This window comes from Clavelina lepadiformis, unplaced genomic scaffold, assembly GCF_947623445.1.
Source record: "Clavelina lepadiformis unplaced genomic scaffold, kaClaLepa1.1 scaffold_132, whole genome shotgun sequence".
In the NCBI taxonomy this organism is placed as follows: Eukaryota; Metazoa; Chordata; class Ascidiacea; order Aplousobranchia; family Clavelinidae; genus Clavelina; species Clavelina lepadiformis.
In genome coordinates, this window is record NW_027508265.1 from 4,644 (window position 1) to 18,228 (window position 13,585).

At 35.3% G+C, this 13,585-nt stretch overlaps 1 protein-coding gene across 1 annotated transcript; it reads right to left on the reverse strand.

Annotated features, from left to right (window-relative positions):
* On the reverse strand, positions 1–6,864 carry LOC143472644 (GDP-Man:Man(3)GlcNAc(2)-PP-Dol alpha-1,2-mannosyltransferase-like). The gene is made up of 8 exons (XM_076969997.1): positions 6,517–6,864; positions 3,962–4,216; positions 3,683–3,865; positions 3,346–3,586; positions 1,730–1,829; positions 1,473–1,625; positions 1,179–1,255; positions 1–981 (listed from the first exon to the last, which is right to left on the reverse strand). Exons 1-8 carry the CDS (start codon positions 6,741–6,743, stop codon positions 775–777), a joined length of 1,443 nt encoding a protein of 480 aa, XP_076826112.1. The 5' UTR covers positions 6,744–6,864; the 3' UTR covers positions 1–774.
* Positions 6,865–13,585: the final 6,721 nt, after the last annotated feature.

Below are 13,585 nucleotides of genomic sequence, written 5' to 3' on the forward strand. Positions count from 1 at the left end.
AAAACGTATTAACTGTTGTATTTCATGCTGCTTGTTTTTAGAAAGACTTCTTTGAAATCTTGATTAGATATCTGAACAACGTACATATTTTGACGTTCGAGTAACTTGGAAACCATATTACCGTATAAATAGATGGCGGTAAAATATCAAAACCGAAAGTAAACACGGCAAGTTCTTATTAGAGCCATACAAAATCATTTAAATTCTATATACTCAAGTGTTTCAAAATTAAAGTGGGCAAAACAATCTGTTAAAGAGCACCAAGATCACACAAAGTGGGTGTCACTTCTTTGTTCGCTTATTGAATGTTTTAATATACAGCCAAGATAAGTTGGCTTCACTAAACATTAGCACATTCCTTGGTTAAGTTATAGCTAAATGAGATATGATCAATATCTCATAATTCAATTTTCCTCAGCAGACCTCTAAAATTTTAGGGCTAAACTTACACTATTAACCTATTTTGGTCACATTCTTTTTGTAATTTGGAATGTATCTACACACGACCTGTAATGGTAAATTCCTCAAGGTAGAAAACACAACTATACAAGACTCTGAAATCTCAATTTCTACATTTGGCGCCATCCAAAAATGAACTATGCACAATTCCCGCCAAACAGAAACATGGTTACAGCAGTACTTTTAATCACTAGATTAAATGACCATTTTTAAGTAGCATTTCAAACGAAAAAAATAGTAACCAGGTCGATGAAATTCATGAAAATGTCCATCATCTTATAGAAGTGCATAATAAACTTAACTATACAATGACAGCTATCGATTCTTTGCTGATTCACCAAAAAGATGGGAGATGCTTGTTAAAAATGTCTCCTCAAAATGTTCTTCACTAAAGCGCTTGCAAGAAAGTTTAGCTTTTTGAACAATCTTATCACGTTCCGCAGCTGGAAGCGAAAAAATATGATGCAACTCCTTAGAATACGAATCAACATCATTTGCTAAAAATCCAGTACCATCATCTTCCTGTATGAAATTTGTAATCGGTATAATTAGTTTCATTTGAGGTAGCATAGCAAAAATATCAATCCTTCACATTATAATTTAGTATCTACTTCATTATTAACGAGTCATATGTTAATCTACAGCAATATCAACACAAGTTTATCAATTTCTCAAACAATTTGTTGCATAGTTGTAAAATTAAATAACACCACATTAACCTGAATAATGTCCATTTTTGGACCTCCAGAATTATGTGCTAATGCAATTACACTTGCGGCTTGAAACTCAACAACTCCTGCAATTTTAGTAATTAGAAATGACAAAAAAAAAATGTCATGAATTATTGCATTCGGTGTAAAATTTCTAAATACTAAATCAGAAAGTTTATAAGATGATATCAATCCCACATTACATGATGTTAATCTTCTAAAACCACTTTTGTCTCTACTTTGAATTCTAGAATATTATAATCAATACCAATGTTTGTAAAAAAGCAAAAGTAGGCTACATACCAATGCCAAAGTGTTCATTTGCCATTGTATGAATTCCAACATGTGCTTGTGATAATAGCTCTTTAAGTTCTTCATACGATACGTTTGTCTTGAAGACAACCTGGTTGGCAACTTTTAGATCTGCAGCTAACTTTTTCAATTCATTTACTCTTCCTTAAAAAAATCAATATATCAGAAATCCGTCACAAACTATGATAACACAATATAGGCAAACAGCAAATATGAAAATTATTGCATGGCATAAACCGTTGAAATACTTTTGTCGTCTTCATTTCTGCAACCACCAACAAGCACTAGAGTGTAGTCTGATTTATTATTCTCCATAACATGAAGTAGAAAATCATGGAATGATTGTATCTACAAAAAAAATAATACAAGGTTGGGTGAATTTTGCTGGTTGCTTTGTCGTTTATCTCCCTGAAAAACATGAGGTTAAGTTCCACTTAGAATGTTTTTGTAGCAGCTTTCACAAGCTTTAAGATTACTTCATGTGTCATACAAGGTATTCTTATGAGTTTTATTAATTCTTTCTTGCTACTATTTCTTCATAAACAGCAAAATTGTTTCAGCTTAAGGACCCGTCAAACCTTCAAAACCATGATTTCTATGAAAATATTGGACTTCAACGTCACGCTTTAAAAGTAAAACTGTTAGACCAATAAGAAGATAGTACTTATGGTAGCTGCTTTTTAACCTGGAAATTACCCAACAATTCGTTCGTTACAAACGAGCACCCACATTGATTTCATCAATGAAATAAGATCAACGTGGGAACAAAATCAAAAACATTGGAATAAAACAGACCAGTGATGCAATAACACCACGACCACATTTTGGTAAACATGGAAAAATAAAAACAAAATTATTGCTTTGTTGGAATTACTCACACGAGTTTAAACTTTTATGATAATGATATTTTGCTTTTTTTCGAAATCAAAATGAGTCCTTTAAACTTCCAGGTAGCAGACGTAGTTTACAAATGTTGTTGAAAATTGGTAAAATGTGATTTTTAGGACCCAAATTAAATTTCGAGTTTAACAAGCTATTACAGGAGTTTGAAATACGCAAATTTTCGGAAATATTAAAGGCAAAGCTCCAAATCGAAGGTGAACGAACGATAAAATGCATGGGTCAACCCTTTTCAACTTTTCTATTATCTGCGAGTAACAAAAATAAATCACTTTGCTGTTTTATTATAGTTTAAGAGGATTGGGTGAACTGCGAAAAGTAACTTTCCATACCCTCACTTCTCTCTCAAATTAATGTCTTATATTGACTATAATATATATATATATCAACAATTATAGAATAAACTTTTGTCAGCGTGTCGCACTGCAGCAAACAAGTCATAAATAACTATGCAATTTTAACACCCAATTGTGCTTTATCAATAATACAAACAATGCTACGCAAATGCAACATGGAAGCGCATGATATGGGCAATAATGGGATGCCTTGTGCAAACTGTTCTACTAGTTTTAAATGCATGTAATAACCAAATGCAGGCCATGAAGCATGTTCAAAAAGGTAAAAATAAACTAGGTTAGCTTAGGGCTTAGGCTGGACCACTTTTACCAGTATGTGACACAACTGTCCTGCATGAAACCAGTCCATAATAAAAAGGTTGGATACCATTGGCCTGAAAGGCATACTAAAACCGTATGAAAAATATCAGGGAGTCTCATTCTTTTTAGTGATTTCACTACATAACAAAAGAAACAAAGAACTTAGGAATTTCTTAAAGGTTTGACGGGCTCTTATATGACAAAAGTACAAGATCATCATTTTAAGATATTTCAGAACTATATTAGACAGAAAAACAAGTGCATAATACATAGGAACACTCAACTCAACAAAGAACAATATTTTTTACTTGCAAAGCATGATTCTTTTCTGGTCGAAACTGTCCAATAGACAATATAATGTTCTGATATTTCTCAGAGATCGCACGTTTTACAGGAATATTCAGAAATCCATGTATATTACAAGGTGGATAAACCTTTTGTATTACATCTTTCCTCCAAAGTGATTTAATATGATCATAAGTCCATGATGAGTTCACCATTACAGCTTCAGCACTTCGTCCAAACATTCCATAAATACATGCAAACATCCTACAATGAAAAACAACCAATGTTCATCACAGGAATGCAAACTAAAATAACATTATATCTTTTGTTAAATAAAAACTAATATTTTGGAAGTATCACCTGTAGTACATGAGTTTTAGGAAAGTTAAAACTCGACTTCTTGCAATGATAGGACGGTTATTAAATGCATCAGTCTGCCCTTCTACAACAGTGAGCATGTCAGTGCTGATAGTTGGATAATGTACATAACAACCAGTTCTACAACCAGCTATATACTTGAACATTGGAAGAGTAAATGCGTACCTTCAAAAGAACCACATTGTCGATACAACCACAAACTACTGAATGCAATCTAGCTTAAAATGCCTTTTAAATTAAGTTTGATGTTTAATGACATACCCCATAGTGTCAAGGAAAATATCGGGAGGATACAGCAGCAAAGCTTCCATACCAAGAAATACAGAGCCAAGGCTTTGCCCAAGCAAAGTGAAAAATGGATACCTTGCAGCATTCACCCAATTTCTACGTTTCAAGAAAACAACTTTTATCTCTCTTGGCAAAGAAATGCCAAATGTTTTCTTTGCCTTTCCCACTATTTCTGTTGATGAAGCATTGAGATCTCCAGTGTACACCACACAAAAAGCAGAAGGAAATCTGTGAAAATACTATGTTATATGTACACACTAGAAAAGTACTGAATAAGAGCAGACTTCACGAAAAATAATTATATACTCCTATGGCAATTGTAAGAATGCATTTGTTTTACTATAAATTGTTAGGTATGTGCGGCTTATAATCAAGGACATCCAGAAACTGTTTCTTTAGTTCAATGCAAATGCGTTTCATGAATAGCAGAAATGCCGATAAACATTTAATGTTTTTTTTATTTATCGCAGCAGTTAGCATAAATTTGAAAAGGGGGTAAAAAGTTTAATAGTTTCTCATGTTAAAAATGTTTTAATCATTGCAGTTAAACAAACTTGAGAAATTACTCAAAGTACAACAAATTTTATTTGACAGTTGTGTTTCTTCCACAAGCCTGATTCTATTTTTTTCTTCCTTTGCTTTCACAGGGTAGGGTTTTCCCAATTTTAAATCTGAGATTTAAGGGTAAGCAGATATAGGTTGAGGCCACTTTTCTGCCCATACCCCATACCGTGAGCTTAGATGAGTTTACCAACAAAAAGTTTCATCAGTTTTTCTTTACATATTCAACTATCTTGAAAAATTAACCAAATTTGGGTAGTTAATTGGTTTTAGTAATATTGACAACTGGTAAGCAAAATCATGTCATGAAAATCACAGAGGCAATTAGTACAAGAACTTCAGAAGAGTCTATTAAATAGATTAAACATATATAATCATGTGTTTTCTTTTAAAATTGTTTCCTTACAAAGCATGTATACATTATTCAATTTGTCAGAATGTGCTCTGATGTATGCATGGATATACATAATTCCCGCATGATAGTGACTCAAACGAGTCTTTTCAAGACGCAGATTTAGCTGTAATAAAGTAAGATCCCAGTTAAGTTCAAAAGTGGTTAAGCACCTGAGCAGATCGTGCAAACTTAGGTAGCAGTTGTGGACTAATAGATAAAATAGGAATTACAACGTAATGTAAATACAGTAGACCTTACCTAAGTTGCCACCTCAGGGGGAATAGAAAAAGTGGTGACTTAGGCAAACAACACAAAACCAAATGTTTTTATTGTACTTTTTTGGGAACTACATTTAGATTAAAAACTCCGTAAATTGTTTTTGGTTTACAATTAATGCTTGTCAAGACATTAAAATTATAATTTTGTACATAGGATAACCTCAAAGCCTCAATCTACTTAACAGGCACTACCTCATATCTAACAGCCCTAGGCTGCTACAATCATAACTCACTTGACGGTTTTCTGAAGACAAAAAAACGGCACTCCATTTGTTAGCAAAAGCAAAACTGCTCTATAAAAATGACATTCTTTATGCACTATAGTTATTTTTATTCTCATCGTCAGTATGTAATCTGTGACTGGGCCGCTGTCGCTTCATCTGACTGTAGCATTGTTAAGTGAAGGAAAACTATAACTGATAAAAACAGTCTAAAATGACAACATTTCTGGGCCCTTCATAAATCTACATTGTAACGTACAATAAGGTTGTGTTACCTTAACAAGGACTGCAGACAGCTATAGTGTAGTCATAGCAGATTGGGTTTTCCATATAATCACGCTGAAAAAGTATTTTAAAAATCGGACTATTTATGCGAATTATTTTGGTCATATTAGTAGCAAGAACGGTGACAAGTTAAGCAGATAGACGAGTTGGGCAAAGACAACTTAACCAAACTTGATACTACAGAAAATAAGAGGCTCTCTGCCGAGACCAGGCAATAGGCAGCGACTTCTACTGTACCAGCAAAACTGAAGGCGCTCACCATTACTTAATCAAGACTGGCGGATGCCTTACCTGAAGTTAGCCTAACATTTTTGTAAGTACAACAGACGCAATTTACAAATAATAAGCGCAACATATGCATCAGCTGATGATTCATGATATATTTAAATCGAGAACTTCAGTAAACCAGCTAATTGTTTAACTTTTTTTGATCACAAATTTACATGTTTTAGATTACATGCATTTGATTTACTGTAAATACCAACAAAAAGTTAAATCTAGATTTTGTGATAAATTTTTGCGACTGTAAATGGGATATTACTGTAACTAATATTTTTAATATAATAATATTGTTTAATTAAAACATGGAAGGCTCGTGCAAAAATAAGCCAACATCAGTGCATATCTGCACAAATCTGTGCACACTGCACAAGGATAAAATAAAGGAATGCCCTATGTGCAGATGTGTACTAATATTAACTAATGCTTATTTTAAATTAGTTTAAAAATATTTTATATCACACAACAAAATATTTTTTATAAATTTGCATAAGCTGCCAGATAAATTACCTACGCTGTATTGATCGAATTGCACACCACAGAACTCTTTCACCCCCACCACCTGCATTGCAAAAAGGATGAAAAAATCCAACTACCAAACTATTCTCAGGCCGAGATTGTTTTTGCTTCAAGTGGATGAAAAAAATTATCAATTTAGTTAAAAGTATACTTATAGCAAAAAATGTTGCTATGCTAACCAAAACGATCTGCAGTACACAACTAAACATGGTAGCCATATTCCTAGAAAAACAAATGTTCTTAATGTCAGGCCCTGTACATATTATAAGCAATGCATATAGAATGGCACAATAATAAGTAGATACCGTAAAGTACTGTCTTATGTACTATAGACAGATAGAGCACACCTTTGACTAAGTAGCCGGCTAGGCCCAAACCACTTAGTCCTGGCTGGGAGCCTGTTGGTTCTTGTATTATCAAATTTGTCTAAGTTGTTTTCTTTTCCAGCACGATTACATTGGAAACTTTTAATCTGCTATCACTGCACTACAGTTGTCCTGCCCAGCTGATGTAAAATAACCCATTGTGAATCACAATGCACGTTTATGGACCCATTATAATTTCAAGAAAACCATGATTGATGTGTTCAAATGAAATGTTGATAAATCACCAATTCATCTAAATACCCTTGAGCCTTCTTCATCATTCATCACAAAAATATAGGATATCTTCACACTAAATTTTATATAAAACTCTTCTTGTTTCATTCTTGATCAATTATCAGGTCTGTAAGAGTCACCATTTCCTGTAAAGGCATCACAATATGTGCTATCTTACAACTGTGAGCAATATCCAGACATTCATTATGTGCCATTGTTTTGTAGTCACACCAAATGTTCAAGCTTTCAATGAAAAACCAGGTTTTTGATGAAATTGAAAACCGTAGTCCCATCAAAAAACACTCAGCTGCATTATGGGTGCCAAAGCTGAAATCTGGGTGCCGTGGTACCAGGGCAACCCTTAAAATTGCCTGCTTTATGGTATGAAATACATACTTAAAATATAGGCATACACTAGATTGGAACATTTATGGTTGAACAGTCGGACTCAGTAGAGGAAACGATACAGTGTTGCCAAACAGTAAATTGTTTTTATCTCAAATTCGCCAATAACCACCATCCAGAAAACCAACAGAATTTGAGGTTGTTCCTCCAAATTTTCCTATGACACTATACCTGTCCTTATCCATAAACTAGGTTAGCTTTTACAACCCAACTAAACAGTGAAAAATGCCATATTAACAACAGCAATGCACAATTTCGTTCTTGAAAGTAAGCCAATGAAAACTTTCTCTGAAAGCTTGACAACCTGTTGTATTTGGCATTCAGCCATTTTGCTCACAACTATTGTCATTGTTTTATAACGATAAAGTCTAAAGCTTTCATAACAGTAATGTTCTAATAGCTATAATAACCGATAAAGAGAGGCAAACAAGAAAACACAACGAACGAAAAAATATAGACATAAAACAGTTTACGTGCCCCAGGAAGACTGGGTTCGTGAAAGGGGCCATGGCCCAATGCCACCCCTAAATTTGACCTGCAAGGTCTCAACTCTTTCCTTTTGGTGGTGTGAAATATGCTTAATTCTCATGCTGATATTAAGATTCATGACTGACAAATAGTTATCGATAATTACACAATGCAGCGTTAGTACATACATAATATGCTTTTAACAAATTTTGCAAGTGTTTGCTGTCTGATCAAAGAACAGTAGTGCAATAGCTAGGGTTGCCATCGACATGGACCCAAAAATAAGGACAGTCGAAAAATTAGATTAGCATTAAAAAAGCGTTTTTGTACATACTTTGTATTTATACGAGCCGTGGCATATCACATTCCATACTTTTTGCCAGAAACAATCTGCTCCAGCAACTCCTTGTTATTAGAAAGTGCTTCATGGATCTCACGACAGCTCAGGTCTAGGTTTACCTTTACTTGTAGCTGGGATTTGACTGTCATTTCACTAAGTCTGTTCCTTTCCTTGGTCCACTGCGCCGAAACAAGAGAGAACACTCTTTCCACACACGCATTGCTGACCGGAAGGGAGAAAATGATGCTAACTAGCTTGTAGAGCAGCGGAAAACAATCGTTTCCGGCAAAGATCTTCATCCACTTGGCCTCCGGTTCATCCTTGCGGAACACATCATCTGGAATCTTCTTAAGCAGAGCGTTAACAGCCGAGACTTCATCGAACAGCTCATCTTTCATTGCCATTAGGGGATCAACTTGCTTCGCCAACCCCTTCACTTCCTCGTACTCGATTGCTTGATCTTTCAGCAGGGTCCAGTTGATGTGCGTTGGATGCTTCTCAAATCGATACCACTTGTTGATGTATTCCAAGGTAATTGTGTAGAACTCCTGGAAGCTCGCTTTGAGAACCTTAGCATGCTCTTCATCGACTGTTCTTAGTAGTTCGTCTGTTGTTGCTCCGAAAAACCCTGAACACTGGCGTTGCAATATTTTGATCTTGAAAGATTCAATTATCTCTGCCAGTTCTGGAAACAATGCATTTGACTTTTGCAGGAGTAACAGTGGTTAATTATTGGTTTATTAAAGATCAAGAGAGCGCTGTGGAGGAATGATACGATGATCAGTGACTCTTCTGATTTAAAGAAATCCTCCAATATTCTTGGTGGATGTTTCAGCGAAAGAAAATGCGCTTTGAGTGGTTCTCAGAGATCGATCATTCGCTCGAGTACAGCATCAAGTGTGGTCCATCGAGTTGGCGTGTGAGTTGGTAGAGTCGAATAGTTGCTATCAAGTTCCTCACAGAAATGCTTGAGCCTCATCGCCCTACCAGTTTGGCTTTTGAAGTGGCTACCCGTAGATGTGGTGTGTACGCCACGGGAGTTCCTTTCGTTTATGATGTCATAAAATCTCGACGCAAAAGCATAATTTTAGAATATTATGCAACACAGATACCAGAGGAAAACGATCGAAGTTCTGTAGTTGTTGAAAATAAGACAAAATAAGGACGCAAGTCGAAAACAAGGACGGTATGGCAACCCTGGCAATAGCACTACTTGCAATAGCAATACTACCACAGCAGTGGAAAAAATAGTATGTCATTTTAACTTGAAAATTAGCGAAGGTTTTAATTTACAGTTTACACTAGTAAGTAATTCAGTTATGAAAAGCTGTGACTGTGACTATTTTGTCTTACAATTACCACTAAAAAGACAGAAGCGCTGACTGACAGAACTCATACTCAGAGCCCAACATTTACATTAAAGGCTAAAGACCACAGAGGAATTTGTTTATCTTAAAGTACCTTGTTAAGATAATTTGTTAACTTGGATGAAGTAACATACCAAATTTCTCAGGCAAATGCAGCTTTTGGTAGGTTTGTCTGAAACAGAATCTGAGTACTTTGCCTTCAAGCAAAGATTTAAGTTCATCAGGCATGCAGTCTCCCCCCACTGACAGTCGTCAGGTGAAGCAGCTACACTCCTTCCACATGAGATGTCTCAGAAAATCATGCATGTCAAATGGCAGGACAAAGTTCGAGAAACAGAAGTTCTCCAAAGAGCTGGCTTCCTCAGTGTTAATGCTATATTGAAACGGTTTTGGCTTCAATGGGCTGGCTGCTTACATCGCACGTCTGACAAATGCATTAAGTGAAGTATCTAGCAGCTAGCACTCACACAGTGGTCAGAAAAAATGATGCAAACACATATGCGAAAAGCAACCCCAAAGGACTGTAACTTCAATCTTGATTCCGGTCAAGAGATAACATTTCAAGGCGAGCTGCGATCAAAGAAGGTGTCAACAGATCCAAATTCTACCGCTTGGAAAAGCCAAGGAAGGAACGCCAGTTGTTGTCATCATCACCTGCGATGAAAAAACATCACCTTCATCGTCGACCAGTAGTTGAGCGGTTCAACCACTGGTTTCGCAATAAATGTGGCTAGTGTTCAGTATTTGAGTCAGGGCATGCAATACTAAATTTAAATGCACATTCACACAATTGATCTAAGTTCATGAATTCCCAAAACAGTATATGAACACGATCATTCACACAGTCAAGTTCGTTCACCACAAACTTTTGAATTTGAAATAGTGTTGTTTTTTTCCATTTCCGAAGGTGTTAATATCATATCATCAGTTGCTTGAACACACCACCTGCTCGTTTGCTTAATTTTCGTTTTTTCAACTTATGTTTTATGGATTTAACTAATTATAGGTTTAGTGGCCGTGCTAGTTGTTACCAGCAAATATCAACATTATTTAGTAACAAGTAACAACTAGCTTGATTTCTTGTCCCCAACGCGCTTTTGGCAAAAAATAAAATGATTGATTGATACAAAGTATGGAATGGAGTACACTTAGCTATAAAATCAAAATGAATATTTTGCAGAATATGGAAAATTTCTATTCCATTCCATAGCATGCCCTGGTTTGAATGCAGGACGGCTAAAATCTGTGATGATATTGTAATTAATGTGGTGTACAGATCGAATAAGATGTGGGGTTCTCGTCTTTACATATCAAATCAGCGAAGCATAACACTGCATGACGTAATCCATTACTTCCTGCCTATATATTGCCTGAATAATTCGTTCTTCATTATTCGTTCATTATTTGGCTTGCTAAGAGAATGCAATATGGAAACTATATGCTGTTGGTATGCCAATGTTTTGTCTAAATGTAATCGTTCGAAGAAGTTACAATATAATCAGTTTATGCAGTTGTCATTCCTGTGAAACTACTATTAAATTCGATTTGAAGAAGTTCAGTATCAAGTTAGAAAACTTTTTTGTCAGCTTCATAAGACAATAAGTCTGAGACTTGTAATGAAATGGTGATGTATGTGACGTTGAACTTGACCTGTCGACCCACTTCACTGCAATGTTTGCTAGTTGAATTGTTTATTGCAGTCGATGATATATGAGTCTCATAAGGTCGTTGTCTGCTTTTTCAACCTCGGATTTAATTACTCACCTTAACGGCTTATAGTCTTATGACAATAGTATTATTATCTTATACCTAGTTATTACCAGCGATTATTACCTTGATTATTTTTAAGCATGTTTCAGGCCTTTTCGGCTTTGCCACATTTTCCTGTTCATTAGAGCGTGCTAGGCCTAGTAGGAATCGGCTTGATCTTTCGTCCCCACCGCGCTTTTGACGGAAAATAAAATGATTGATTGATGACAATTATTTATTGATTACTCCAAATAAGGTTAGACCAAACTAACGTAAAATACTTCTGCTATGCACTTGATTTTATATGAACTATGCCATGGTCTTTATTTCTTGTCGCCAACATATTTCATCCAAACACCAAACAAAACTTTTGATGTCGTAATTGCCGCCACGTACAACATTAATGATGTAGGGTCGCAACCTAAAGAGCAGGCGCTATCATTGAATAGCAGCCTGCTATTGTCTAATAACATCCTGCTGTGCTAATTGTGATAATTAGTCCTTATTCCTACATTAAGCGCTGTACTATATTTTGGTCGGGTTTAGTATACGCGACACATTCTGTATAGCTTCCGAATTACGTCATTCGTTACCACAGCGCTCAATGCGCGTTCTTAATTGTGCAGTTTAGCATTGACAGTCGTACTGAATGCATCTCTTTTTTGTGTTTTGAAAGCAATAACCGTTTCGTTGTGAATCAATAACATTTTTATATTCAAGAACATTGGCAGTTTGGTTATTGTACTAGTTGATGATACCCAACTAGTTTACCAGTGTTTTAAGGAACACGCATATAAATGGAGTCAGACTAACGAACAATCGATCAAGCATCAAGTAATTACAACCAAAACAACCTAGTATGAAGTATGAACACAGTCATCTGGCACACTGTTACTGCTTGCTGCTCAGTGATTGACAGGCTGTTGATCGTGATTTAATCAATAGCAGTTTAGTTTTCAGCAGTGAGCGGTTGATGTGGATTTTTTCCGAAGAAAGTGTTCACTTCTCTTTAAAAAAGAATATATTTACCTTTCTTGGTTACCCCAGCCGTAAGTTTATCCATCAGGTAAGGTAAAGTGTGACTGCAACACTCAAGAAAGTTGATCTTCAAATTAGGTAATAAATATGTAGTTAACGTAGTTAAACATCAATTAACCCAAAACTAGTATGGAGACATCAATTCGAATCAAATTAATCATCAAATCAAAATTAGTAAGCAGAAATCAATTTTGAAACTCTTGTTTTTCGCACCAGGCCATTTTCAAAATTATTCTGTGCCTACACTCGCCAGGTACTTCCCCTACAAAACTGCTTGTTGAAGTCAAATCGACCTGGTCCTGAAGTCAATAGTTTAGTTTTTTCAAATTTGTTTTTGAGGTAGTTTTGTTATGAGAGGTGAGAGTTTGCATCGGTGGAGGTTAATTTACTTTTTTTTTTCATTGTACCATGAGTAGCCAATAACGGTTAACATCCTAACTTCGCTCTGCACGGTTAATGGCGAAAAATAAGCAAAACAATATACACTTTCATAAAATTAGCATACATACATAACGGTTCGTCTCTGCATTAACTACTGTATATTCGCCTAATTTTAACATTTGATACCTTTAAAACCAGCAAAGATATATTGGCTTTCAACCTAAAGCCGGGTTAAACAGTAAAATTGGTTAAGTCGGCCTATGTAGGCCTACTTGTTTCGCTATCCTGTTTTAACGTATGAACAAAAAGTGGTACTATTTTAAGAAAAAACACCAAAACATAACTTTTTCAAATTAAATTTATAATATTTAGGAAATAGAAGGCCTCAAGATTGTAATTGTTTTTAAATGATTATATGAAAGTCTTTTCATTTCATTGTTTGTATCTTTTTTTTCATTCATTAGTAGCATTATTTACCAACTCGGAGGGGAAAAAACATATTTTTGAGTGACTGTAAGTACCATAAATTTATTGTGTGAGTGTTGCAAAGCATTGTGTCGCAAGTAGCAATAACAATAACCGCATACTTTACACATGTTAAAAAAAATGTGGTTATGTTAGGGAAATTGCCAAATAATGTAAACAAACTTCTGTTATCTGTATTTAAATTGGCAAATTAGATTTGAATAGTCCAGGCTCCATTCTGATTTACC

Coding starts and splice junctions, on each gene's coding strand:
- LOC143472644 (XM_076969997.1), bottom strand. CDS start 6,743: ATGGCTACCATGTTTAGTTGTGTACTGCAGATCGTTTTGGTTAGCATA. Junction 1,830..3,345: donor AAAAGAATCATGCTTTGCAA/GTAAAAAATATT, acceptor TTTTTTTTGTAG/ATACAATCATTCCATGATTT. Junction 1,256..1,472: donor AAATGAACACTTTGGCATTG/GTATGTAGCCTA, acceptor CTAAAATTGCAG/GAGTTGTTGAGTTTCAAGCC.